Genomic DNA, 13,275 nt, shown 5'->3' with positions numbered 1-13,275 from the left:
GTTAAGGTGTGAGCACTATGAGCTCTTTTATTTCTTTTGATTGTACATTTATAGTCTGTAAGAAATTATTTATTGATGTTAAATTTTACTTTTGAATTCTTATTTTTCCTTGATAAAATACGATTTGTTCTCTTACTGTAGAAAACATTGTTGAATTATAAATTATAATAAGAAGTGAAGATATACATGCTACGTTAATGGTTCAGATATGTTATTTTCATCTTTTATTTAACTATAGCCATATCACATAATTCGGTGTTTTAATGAACAAGTTTGATTGACATTTAAATTTTGCACAATCCTGAATTGAGAATTTTCTATCTTTTATTATGACATAAGCTTATACCAAAGAATAGAGTATTTGTGAACTGAGAAATCATATCTATTATTTTCATGCTATCTTATTTATTAAGTAGCTTTTTTCTTCGTAACTTAATATTTAAAGGAATTCTCTACCTTTTTATTCTTTTAGTTTTTCCATGTTTATAAAATTTTAAGCTTTTTTTTTTACGGAGTTGAGATTCTAACTGTGCTTAATTATACATTAAGCAAGGCATTTAATGAGGCTCCTGGATAATATTTTGAGTAATTTCATTCTCCCGTTCTTTATGTGCATGTAAGTGGAAAATTAAGGGTGGTTTCCAAGGGACCTGCCACAACAGTGAAGGTAACATGATCTCTTAAAGCGCTGGAGGAGTGCCGCCGGTGTTCATTATTTTATTCTCCAGGAGATATTTCCAGCACTAACTTGCCTGGAAAGTTAGAACAGAATAAGATGCCCCTTTAAAGCTAGATGCCACTTCTTTGCATATATTTATTGTAGGATGACTTTAAGATAAAAACATAAAGGGTACTTATAGAAATGTGTAAGTAAATATATGAATTTTCTAATTATATCTAGATATTATATTCTAATTACAGTATAACTTTCTACATTTATTAAATCATTAACTGTGGCTTAAAACCTTAGGCAAATGTTTATACATCATAATTTTATAAAAAGAAAACATTCTCATTTTAGAAATAGCTTGTATCAAGTGGAATAAAATAACTCATTTTTTCTTTTCAAAATAATTCATTTAGCCCACGATGCTATGATAGTTCAAGATTCTGTGGATGTTCTCCCAAAAATTGGTTTATAAATTCTACATTTACAGTATGGTGAAATTAAGGATGTATAGTTTATTTGTCCAATATTTAAATACCTACAAGAAGAAAATGAATTCAATACAGTAGTATTGGTTGGCTAGAGTACGGGGAAATTTGTACGGTTTTTCTACAGCAGCACTATCCAAAAAGAAATATGGTGTGAACCACATACACAATTTTAAATTTTCTTGTAGCCATATTAAAAAAGTAAAAATAAACAGATAATTTTATTTTGTAAAGTTTTATAAAAAATAATTAATTTTAATGATCTAATTTGATTAACCCTATATATTAAAAATGTTATTTCAACATATAATCAATATAAAAATTATTTGTAAGATAACTTTATGTATTAATTTTTTGAACTAAGCCTTTGAAATCAAGTGTGCGTTTTAGGTTTACAGGGTATCTCAATTCTGATGCTAAATTTTAATTTGAAATACTTGATCTGTATTTAGCTTTCATAAAATTTACAATTGAATAAAGTAGATGAAGACACCAAATTTGTTCCAAACATACTTAAAAATTTTCTGATAACCGAATCAAGTATCAGTTTTAAATTAATTAGAATTACTTAAAATTAAGAACTGAGTTCCTCAGCCACACTAGCCACATTTCAAGTGCTCAGTAGCTGCTTGTGGTTAGCGGTTGTTGTATCAGACAGCACAGTTATCGAGGTATATGTATCAAAATATAAAATGTGTCTAATCTTTGAACTAGCAATCTCACTTCTGGGAATCTAGCAATATGGAAAGATACATATGATATGTTCATTAGAAAATTTTTTTGAAAGAAAAATTGAAGATAAATGGGGCTGGCCCTGTGGCCTAGTGGTTAAGTTTGGCGTCGTCTGTTTTCATTTGAAAACAAATGAAAGGGAGCTCAAAGTAAACTCTGATAGACATATACAGCAGAAAACTCTTGGGCCATTAAAAAATGATGAAGTAGTAAAATTGGTGGAATTTCAGTGGTAATGACCAAGGGACAAATAAAGCTTTAGTTTGGTTGATAGATATGATAGTCACATTGCTGATTTTATTACATTTAGAGAGGTGATCTTATCTTTCCAAGATTTTGATTAGCATCAGTTTTACATTTTAAAACTTTAAAGTTAGAGTACAGGCTAAATAATTAAGTAGCCCCTGTCCTGGTTTCTGTTAGCTGTGTAACCTTCTCTGCCTGGCTGTTTTGTTGTTGTTTTTTTTTAACTGCGGTTTTTTGGAGAAGTCCTGGAGGAGCAAGATAAGGTCTTTGGAAGAAAGGAGAATATAAACCTGGAAACTGCAATAATTTAAAGACCGCCTTTTCATGGTGGCATTTAAAAATACTCAGTTTTTGATTTTGAATTTGAATTGTGTGTCAGAAATGTTTGATACTAGTTTTATAAATTACATGAAGATGAGTGAATAGGTTCTAAGCTGCTTGGTTTTACCGTACTCTACAGAACTGCAGATGAATGTGATGTTGGAAGGAAGTACCTGAAACATGAATAGTGGTCTGTGGGAGATGGCTCCATGATTTGTAAAAGGTGGGAAGAGACTGACACAGTCTGATTCAGTTCCATTGAGTTAGAAAAATTAAAAATTCCCTGATTCTGAAAATAAGATATATCTTTCCCAGAAAACTCATTTAGTTAATATGCATTTTAAATGATTGATGTATTTTGTAATGCTACAATATCCATTGAAAGAGTCCTTTTTATTAGCGTCTTATTTACAAGTATTATTAGCTTCTATTTTAAGAATAAATTATCTTCAAAAAATTAACTTCTTATTGATATTAGGAATTTGAAGCATAATTCCTTTAGAAACAATTCTGTGAATGGTGGTTTTGATTCTTAGGGCAGCCCACAAAAGATAGTTTGAAACATAATTTATGCAGTCGATGGCACTGGCTTGTCTTTGGGTTTTGGAGGCAGTGGGTGCAGGTGGGGCAGGAGGAATGAGGGGGCACGTTTTACTCCATTTTTGTTCTCTAGGGCTATCGGCATTTGACAGAGGGACATTTTCTTTGGCCACTTTTCTCCTCTTTTTCTACAAAATATTTCACCATTTCCAGCTCATAGGTTTTCTAAAATAGTCTATGTAGTTTATTTTTAAATCTTATTTTTTCATCCTTTACAGATATCAATAAAACTAAACTAATTAGAATGTTTGTTCCTGAAAACATTGACACATACCTTATCTACATGGCAATTGAGATCCTGAGAAAAGATTGTGACAACAGACCGTTATGCCAACCTTCATGTGATTCCAATAAAAAGAGATGTTTCCCCAACTCTGAGGACAGCTGTTCACGTTCGAAGAGAAGCAAGGACGAAGTAGGCACTAATACCAAGGTGTTAATTATATGTAGAATTTTCATAAAGTGTCAGTTTGTTCAATCTGCAGCTTCTAATAATGCTGTATTTTTGAAACTATTATAAATTCTGATATAAGGTGATTTTTTTTATCTGTGTGCTGTATTTCCTTTGCTTTTCATAAATCTGATCTGAGAAAAGTGATGTTTTAAACGACAGAAAAGGGAATGTGGTCCATCTATTTAGCTTATTGTGTGGAATGTCAGCTTAAATTTTACCTCTACCTTATATTGGCTATATAGCCTGGAAATTCTCTTTCTTTCATGGGTATAGTTAATATTGGCTTTAAGCATATGGCCCTTTATGTGGTTAATGAAAATGAAAACAAATTCTATTACAAATACCCCCCAAACTGATTTGTCTGTCGTTCTGTCATTCCTCATGCTCTGTTCCTGTTATATTGGATATCGCAGGTAGAAGGATAATTGTTGCTTATGGACCTGAGCATATCCCGATGAACTTTTTGCATGATTGGAGAAAGACCATGATTTAGTATTATTTTAGATGGTACAATTTACTGAAATCAAATGCTTTGGAAATTATTGCTTTGTGCAGTGAAAGATAAATAGTAATCAGAAAATAACTTTTTTGACAATGTGACTCTATTAAATGATTGTATAAAGTTGAAAATTTGACCTTCAGTATCTTCCAGGTCCAAAATTACATGACTCCATGATGAAAACTGTGAAAACTAATAATTAACTAAAAAATTATTTTAGTTCCTAGATGATAAATTGAGCATGGTAGTAGGTGGTTGCTGATATTTATGTTAGAGAATTAGGGACTCCATTTCAGTTCTGAGGTCATCTTTGTAGGATTTCCAACAATTAAACTTCTTTTCTCAGTAGCTTAAAAATAAAGGAATTGGTCTTTTAAAATTCTGTACCTCAGGTTTATATATAGTTACATCCTAGATAACCTTATGAAATTGACTTAATTGGAATTCTTTACATTATTTTGACAATTGAACTAGCTGTAAGAAAGGCATTAAAGAAAATATATGTGGGTGGTGTTAGTGAAATGTGGCTTCTATTCTCAACCTTTTATTTCTGAAATCTATATCAGGTACCTAAAACCTTATTTTTTCCCAACTTCTACCCTTCAATACATGAAAAGGAGTAACTTGTTATTTTTTGTGAATATCGAAGCATATTTGTAGTAAAATATTATTTTAACCACATATTAGCATTTTTGCTTTTCCCCTATTGATATAACATGAGATACTGACAACAGAGTGGGATTTTTGGGGGGTGGGAGGTGGAAATCATACTAAGCCTACTGGATTTAGCCCTTTCCCTCCCCCATTTAAGGGAACAAGGATATTTGGCCTGGGAAGTAGATTAAGAGGTGAACGAGCCAGCCAAACTATTTTTCCTACATCTGCCTCCCAGTATAGAAAGCTCTTCTGAATACTGTAGAGTCTGTTGGAGGCCTAGTTTCAGGATCTTGCATATGTTAACATTCGTCTTCTCTACTGACCTGGGTTGTATCCCTTAGTCTATTTCATTTTATAATTATGAGGTTTCTGATAAGAAAAATGTCAGAGCCAGTTCTTTTTATTCGTTGATGCACTGTTGGTTTACATCTATTGTGATGGCTATTGAGATAGAAGCTCAGTCATGCCTATGTTTAATGGAGGAAGATTATCTCTTGATTATTGGTAGTTCTGATTTAATATACGTAGGTACACAGTGAGTTCTTTAAATATGTAGTTTTTTAAGATTTCTGGAAAGTTTTCTTATAGTTTTAAAAATTTTGTTTATTTCAGGAAAATTTTCTTAAATTTTACTTTTTAATATTTTTTCCCATTGCTTTGTATTTCTTCTTCAGGGGCTCCTACTATCTCTATGTTGGGTCTTCTTTACCTCCCTTCAGTTTTTGTCACTGCTTGTGAATTCCTTTTAGTTCTTCGTTTCTTTTTAATTTAAAATTGTTTTCTTCTTTTTCACCTTTCCAGTTCTCTTTGGACATAATCTGTTGTATTTATTACTGTGTTTCTTGTAATTCAGTATTCACTTCTGTAGTTTTTTTCTTTTATTTCTAATTCTTTCCTGAGCTTTCCCCCTCAGTTTTGAATTTTTCTGATTTCGATGTATGATGTTCTATCCTGCTTTGAATCATTTTCTCAGTGTTTTTCAGCTCATTGTGAGAGATTACAGTTTTATTCTGTATCTCAGCAAGTCTTTCTGGTGTCTAGGATTTGACTTTGGTAATCTCTCTTGCTCATTTTCATGTGAATTTAGTTTTCCGGCACTTTCAAAAGAAGGCATGGTTCAGGATAGTTTTTCCAACTTCACAGAGCTTGTTCTCCTTTTTTGTGTGTGTAATGTTCAAAATATGGAAACTTGGTTTATGAGACATACTCCTTTGCCACTGGGCTTTCTTTCCCGTTGTCTCTGTTACACCCGACCTGCTTGATTCTGGTTTGACTCCAGCAGTTCCCCTGAGTGTGGGCCCTTCTCTGGGCCCTTCTCCTGGAAGGCAGCATCAGCTGGTCAGGAGAGTTCCTGGAGCCAGCTGCTTCAGCCCCTCAGGCACTGCTATGGACACCTTTCAGTCACCTGCTATTGCACTTTCAGCTGCTGTTCTCGTGTTAATCTGTTCTGCTTTCCACTGTCCACCTGTGGGCTGCTCTGGGGTTCTCCTGTGCCCGCACCTCACTGCTTCCCTCTGCTTTCTCCCATGCAGGTCTTGTGGCTGTTGGTGGTTTGTCTTCAGGTGTTTATACTTTGGGTTTCCCAAGGATACCTTTAGTTTCATTGTAAATGTAGATGATGAATTTCTGCTGTTGCTATCTTGTTCTCTCTGTTTTAATGCTGGGATTCAGAGAAATTAAAAAATTACGCTGTTGCTGCAACCATCTTCCCAAAACCTTCTCCTCCTATATCACTTTTTTCCTTTTTCCTTTCCTTGACTGCCTGAGAGAGAAAGAGAGAGAGTGATATGTCCTGCCCTGCTACTGAGTTTAATTATAAATTAAAATAGACATATTATTTATTAACTATTTTAAGATACTTAGAAAAAATGTCTTATAGGTAATTTATTATAATCATTATTGTTAAAATTCAGTACTTCAGAATAATAAGAATTTTCTTAAGCTTTGCTTTTTTAGGCATAGTTTTTGGGGCTTTTTTTGCTAAGAAAATAACCATTTTTTGCTGTAACTATTTTGTATTCCATAAAAATGTTAAAGGTTGATGGAAAACATCCTTGTGATCTTTCACCAAAAGATAAGAGTCACAGAAATTCACTGAGACTGACATCTTGGAATCAGCCATCCAGCGATCCAGAAATAGAAGATTTATTTACAGACTCTCATCCACAGGTAAATTGATTTAATAAAATAGTTTTCATGACATGTACATCAGACTTGATAACTAATGTTTAGATTTATCTTAGTTTCAGATAAAATTAAATTGTGAATATAACGTACATATTTCTTTATTTGCTTACATACATATGCACACATGTAACCAGAAATGAGTTAATGGTTTGTATTCTCAATGATAATAGTTTGTTAATAGAATTCGGAGTGTCAAAAAGGTGTAAGTACCCTCTTAAAATTTTATTATGGTTTCTGGGAATTTTAGTCTTCTACTGATGAAAGAAGTAGTCACGGAAAGGCATTTCCGTCAGGTGACTTAGACGTCATAATTAAAGTCTCTCCAGATACTTATTGTTGAGACTTAAAAGATACACTCAGTGTAAGTAAGCATTTTTCCCCTTTCTCAATGAAATAAGATCATTCTTATAATTACAAGCGCTGAAGATCATATTCTGTAGAAATGTTATAGAAGATAAAAGACTTTAAGTGACATTAGGTACCAATTAATGGGTGCCACACATAAGTCAGAATTTGTTTTGATATTTTGCATATATTCTCACTTAACTCTCCAAATAATCCAGGGTTGTTAGGTATCATTATTCTCATTTTCTGTGTGAAAAAGTTGACACTTGAATAATATTCATAAGGTCATACATTTAACAAGTGACTCAATTAGGACTGAAACCTAGTTTTGTCTGGTTTCAAAGTCCTTGCTTCTTCTGTGGTGTTCAGCTACGACAAGACTTGGGGTTTTTCCCTCTCTTCTGTTATGGTTCAGATGCATGCTCTGTTTTACATTTGGCTTTGTTATAATCTTCACTGGTTTCTCTCCTCCCAGTGCACTCAGAGCTTCAAACTCTAATTGCAACCAACTGTAGTTGTCTGTGACTATAAGGGATTTTGATATTAAGGTCTTTTGGGAAGAATAAATATTTCGGGGCCAATTTTATCTCTGCCCAACCCTTTTCTGTGTCACTTTATATCCCCAATATTTATTGTTTCTAGGTCAAATGTTGTAGTATCTTACAGCGAGTAAAAATCTCATCTGTTCTCCTGGTCTTCTCTTCCCTGTGAAGAAATAGGTACCCAGAGGAAAAGTTGCTATCTCGGCCCAGTTTTTTCTTTAGCTTTTACTGATGCGTGAATAGCCCTTTCTCCTACACTGGATTTCTTTAATTAAGCTAGAACAGCTAACAGTTTTTACCATTTTTTAATATAAAGTTTTGCAGTTTTCTGCCAAAGATCTTCTACTTTTTTCCCCATCCTTAAATATTTTGAAACCGTTTTTAAACGTAGAAAACGTAATAAAACATAGCAAGCAGTTGGTGAATAATATATGGATATAGGCGTCATTCTTGAAATGGAATAAATTATGTTTTTGTTCCTTAAGCTAACAGAAACATTGTAACTTGGATGAGGCTACCTTATAAAGTCCTTCAAATAGTTCCAATAACTGAATTAACCCTGCCAGATTCCAAGGTGGATGCGTATTAGAATAGTTTCTCTGTCATGTTTGAGGATCTAGTGCTCAAACTGAGATAACACACATTAATACCATTTTAGGCTTGTGGAACACTTACCTGCTTAAAAGTGATTTATTTTTTTCATGTGCAGGTCGTATAGTACACAACCACTGCTTTTGGGTTCTTAAAAAAATGGTTTATCAGGGACATTTATCTTAGGGTTCTGAGGGCTTATTTGATGCGTGAGATCCCTAAAATTGTGCAAAGTATTGTGCATGTGTTCGTTTGTCTTTTTTTCTCTGAAGTGGATCTCTATAGTTGTTAGCAGATTCTCAAAAGAGTGAGACAAAAAACAATTGTTTTTCATTTATTCAGCGGATTTTTTTTGAGTATCTGCTGTTTCAGCGACTCTGCAAGGTGCTGATGATGAGTGAACCACTTTTTTAGTCTGTTTACTATTGTAGATGTAGAAGTTACTTTTTCAAATGCCTAATAGCACTCCCTGTGTGTGTGTGTGTGTGTGTGTGTGTGTGTACACTCGCGTGCATACATCTTCAGGCACATACCTTCCTCTGAATGTTAAATTCACCATTTTGGTCAACCCAAAGCAAATACTCAATGGGACATAGATCTAAAATAACATTCAGTTCTTTCCTTCCCAAATGAGTGTGTCTCTACACTTGAGTGTCTGAGAATAGATAATAGGATAACAAGTAATTGCCTAAAGAAATGATACAGGGATTTTGTCTCTTTTATTTACTTCTTAATCCAAAAATAAATTTTATTTTGTCAAGGAAAGAGTGGTGGGTGTATATTCAGTGACCTGTGTTACTTTTTGTAACTGCCACATATTTTTAACAGTACAAATGTTTCTTTTTCTGTTTCTTTCCTATAGACTTCATCTGGAGCCTTAAAGAGAATGTATGCGGGGTTTGGCAAGAGAGATAAGATCTTAGTTGATACCAGCAAAAAATCAATGGCCAGAACGAAAAAGAAGGGTCTTTTTAGTTAAATTGGCAATTGCTAGAGGAATTATGTGTGTCTTGCTGTATTGTAAGAGGGGTGCTGTATTTCATTTATGAAAAGACTGGGGAGTGATGTTTCAGTTTAAAAATCATTTTACTCTCAAAGTAAAACTCACTTTATTGAACAGCTGGCATCTTAAAACAGCCCTGTGCAATTCACATAAAGTTGAGTCTTCTGAGAGCCTGGGTGATTACATCATAGAATAGAATATTAAATTAGTTTCCTTTAAGATTGCACTGTTACTGCCCTGTTTTCTAATCTCTTTATTTATTTCAGCAGTATATTTGGAAAATGTGATTTGATATAGATAACAGTAGGTATACAGTGATTGTGTGCATGATTTAAATATTCTGATATTCCCGCAATTCTGTCTTGGAAATAAAGAAAGCATAGTTGTTTTACAAATTGTTTTTACTATCTTTAGAAGAAACTTTTATACACATTGTTAACTGGTATCAGTGGACCAGATAAGTGAAAATGAAACATTTTGGATTCCATGTAAGGAGGAAAAAAAGACTATAACAAAGGAGACCAATTGCACTAGGCAAATATGCACTTTGTATTTTATATATTATTTCTATTATTTTTCAAATAATAAAAAAAAGTCCTTCATACTGAATATTATAAAGATAGATATTTTTGTAAGCTTTCATTTACTGAATTACTTTGAGTATTTTATTTTTTAAGGATGTCAGAGTTTGGTTCTAAATTCTCTTTGTGTAGCACATATAACTTAAATATGTAAAAGCCATACTCTGACACTGAGCTGGGTAAACCATAGTTAATAAAACTGTAAGCAGTTTACCAAATGGCCTTTAATTGACTTTTTTGTAAATAGAAATAACTTGTTAATGAAGAAGAAATACATCTTTGTTGTAGAAGAACTAGAAAATCCAGAGAAGTGAAAAAAAAGAAAAGAAAAATCACTAGTAGTCCCTCCAGTAGATAATCAGTTAACCCTTTTCATGTATCCTCCCAAACCTTTTTATATTCATTTCCTTTCTTCGTTTGTTACATGAATGATATATGAATGAATTTTCTTTGTAAAACATTCACGCTATACTTAAAACACAAAAATCCCGCATATTCCCATTTCCCCACATCCCATTCCCAGCCCCTTTCCAGAGGGTGCCTCCTACTAAATATGTGACAGAAGTTCTCTAGTCATTTCTTCTGCACTTACGTGCCTTTGCATATGTATCTACACATATTCTTAATTTTTTTTTAACACAAATCAGATCATATAATATGCAATTTTCTGCAACAAAAATTTTTTTACTTAATATGTCATGAAGACCTTTCCATTTCAGTATATATTGGTCTATCTCATTGTTTTTTACAGCTACGTACTTATCTCACTGTTTTTTACAGCTACGTACTGTTCTATTTGGTGAATATACTATAATTTACATAATCATTTTTCTATTGGCGATTTTGTCATTTTTTTCTGTTTCAGATTGTTTCTAGAAGTAGAATTAAAGAGTCAAAAACATACTTTTTGTTACTTATATTTCACTTGAATTTATTTTGAACATATTTTTCCCCATGTCATTAAATAGTCTTCCGCAGAATCTTTTTTTGTGGTTTTATGTAGTACAGTGATTCTCAAAGTGTGGTCTGCAGGCAGTTAGGAGTCCATGAGACCCTTTCAGGGGATCTGCAAAAGCAAAACTATTTTCATAAAACCAAGGTGTTATTTGCCTTTTGTACTATGTTGGTATTTGCACTGAGGTGCAAAGCAATAATGAGTATAACCACTGGTACTTTAGTGCAAATCAAGGCAATAGCACCAAATTGTTGGTTTTATTAATTCTCAATCTTAACACATCTCTGCAATATTCTGTGTGCTGAAATGGAAAGTGTGCATAAGCTCTTCTATGTACTAGACTATGATGGTCATCTCAAGGAAAGCCCTCCTTTGACGGTTTGAGTGGTGAATTGAATTACTTACTTTTTTGGGGAGGGGAATACCATTTTACTGAAAAGAAGTACTGATAGAAAACTATGATTGGTGTTGGTGTCGCGATCCAATGTACACACCAGGATAGATGTGGAGAGGGCTGAAGGCCACTCTGAGTTTATTATAACCAGCGTTTCAATATATACATAGCTTACATCTGTTAAACATACACAGGTGTTCTGGACAATGTAATTAGTGAATGCCAAGAATTCTTAGTGATTTCTCAAAGAGCCCTCCCTCGAACTGTGTTTTGATATTATCATGTTATTGCTGTGCTCGTATATTTTTATCTCGGAGCATGCAAGGCCTCCTAGGCAATGGCCCCTCCTGCTCCCGATATCGTGTCTCCATCTGTGCCCCTAGGTGACTGTGCCTGGCTTAGGTTGCCTCCCATTGGAGATCTTACCCGTCATGGGCTAACCAACCTCCTCACCTCCAGGTCACAGTTTGTTGGCAAGCCTTTTCCAGTGATTATTAACCCTTCCTGCATCAGGGGTGGTTACAATTGGTTATTCAGACTTGGGCATTTGGTGGACATTTTCTCAAAATGGAACAAAGTCAGTGTCTCTCTTCAAGGAAAACTAATGGTTATTTGTTACCAATGATAAAATTTGAGATTTCTAGCAAAATTTGTAATTTTGGAAAACTTGTGTCTGCTTCCAGGAGTTTGACAGCTTCCCATAATGAGAAGGGTAGGATTTTTCTAATGAGATGGGTAGGATTAGCAGTTTTTTTCTTACATTATATAATTATTTTTGTCAACAGTTAAGAAGATTACGTAACTCAGTGAACCAATATTTTCTGGATGACTAATATGTGATCTTATAAAATCATGCATGGATAAAAGATACATTTGAAGCGCACAATGGACCAATGAATTTTAATGTATGTCGCAGAATATGAAAAAATTCATTTATATGGTTTCAGATTACACATTACGACTAGTTTTTAAGGAACTAACACTTGTCCAGTTTTGGTATGGTTTTAAAGAAGAATGTCTACAATTATTTGGAAAGACTATTAAAAGACTCCTTTCTTTTCCAACTACATACTTGTTTGAGGTCAGACTTTCTTCATATACTACAGCTGAAACAGCATATCAAAACAGATTGAATGCAGAAGCAGATCTGAGAATCCAGCCACTTCTGTTAAACCAGACAATAGTGCTATTCTTCTGTTCTTGGGGGGGGGTGGGGGGGTGCATTTCAAAAAAATGTATTCATGTTAACATGTAATGGACTTACTACTGCTATTTTTAAACAAATTAATAAATATTTTAAAAAATCTCTCAATTTTAGTTTCTAAAATGGTAAATAGTGGGGCTGGCCTGGTGGTGTAGTGGTTAAGTTTCCACACTCCACTTCAGTGGCCTGGAGTTTGTGGGTTCAGATCCTGGGCAGAGACCTACACACTACTTCTTAAGCCATCCTGTGGTGGTGTCCCACATACAAAATAGAGGAAAATTGGCACAGATGTTGGCTCAGGGACAGTCTTCCTCACCAAAAAAAAAAAAAAGTAAATAGTGATAGCTGTAACCCACATTAACAAAAGCTCTTCTGGGTCCTCAATAATTTTTAAGATTATAAAAGGGACCTGAGACCTAGGTGGTTTAGAACTGCTAACATAGCATTTTATTATATAGATGTACTATGAATTATTTAACTGATTTTATATTGTTGGACATTAAAGTTGCTTCCAATTTTTCTCCTGTTTTAAGCACTGCTTTGAACATTCTTGAAATGAAATATGGTCTATAGTTTCATGCCAGATACATAGCCAGAAGGAGAGGGAACATTACTTTTTTTGTTTATGTTATCATCTGTAGTGGACTTTATGCTTTCCCAGCATACATGACTCTTGGTTTCTGTTGGCGTTGGTTCCAGGGAGTATAATTGCAATTTGGATGCGGATTTGGCATCTGTGACTTCATGGGGATGTGACCTAAGCTGTTCCAATCAGAGTGAATCTAAGGACTTTTTATGGAAATGCTGGA

The 13,275-nt window shown here is 33.8% G+C and overlaps 1 protein-coding gene across 40 annotated transcripts in view; it reads left to right on the top strand.

Annotated features, from left to right (window-relative positions):
* Nucleotides 1–12,023, top strand: part of WRN (WRN RecQ like helicase) — a 124,655-nt gene extending 112,632 nt beyond the window's left edge. For 27 of the 40 annotated variants that reach the window (XM_070253431.1, XM_014736585.3, XM_023630593.2 and 24 more), the window contains 3 exons: nt 3,273–3,487; nt 6,702–6,833; nt 9,192–12,023. In XM_070253431.1, coding sequence (XP_070109532.1) covers nt 3,273–3,487; nt 6,702–6,833; nt 9,192–9,308 — 464 coding nt within the window. In that variant the 3' untranslated portion in view covers nt 9,309–12,023. The remainder of the gene's footprint in view (nt 1–3,272; nt 3,488–6,701; nt 6,834–9,191) is intronic. The other 13 variants (XM_070253425.1, XM_070253416.1, XM_023630596.2 and 10 more) reach the window with 1 other exon arrangement.
* Nucleotides 12,024–13,275: the final 1,252 nt, after the last annotated feature.

Source organism: Equus caballus, chromosome 27, assembly GCF_041296265.1.
Source record: "Equus caballus isolate H_3958 breed thoroughbred chromosome 27, TB-T2T, whole genome shotgun sequence".
Classification (NCBI taxonomy): domain Eukaryota; kingdom Metazoa; phylum Chordata; class Mammalia; order Perissodactyla; family Equidae; genus Equus; species Equus caballus.
The sequence above is the reverse complement of the archived record's forward strand: the minus strand, read 5'-3'. Positions and strand labels throughout refer to the sequence as shown.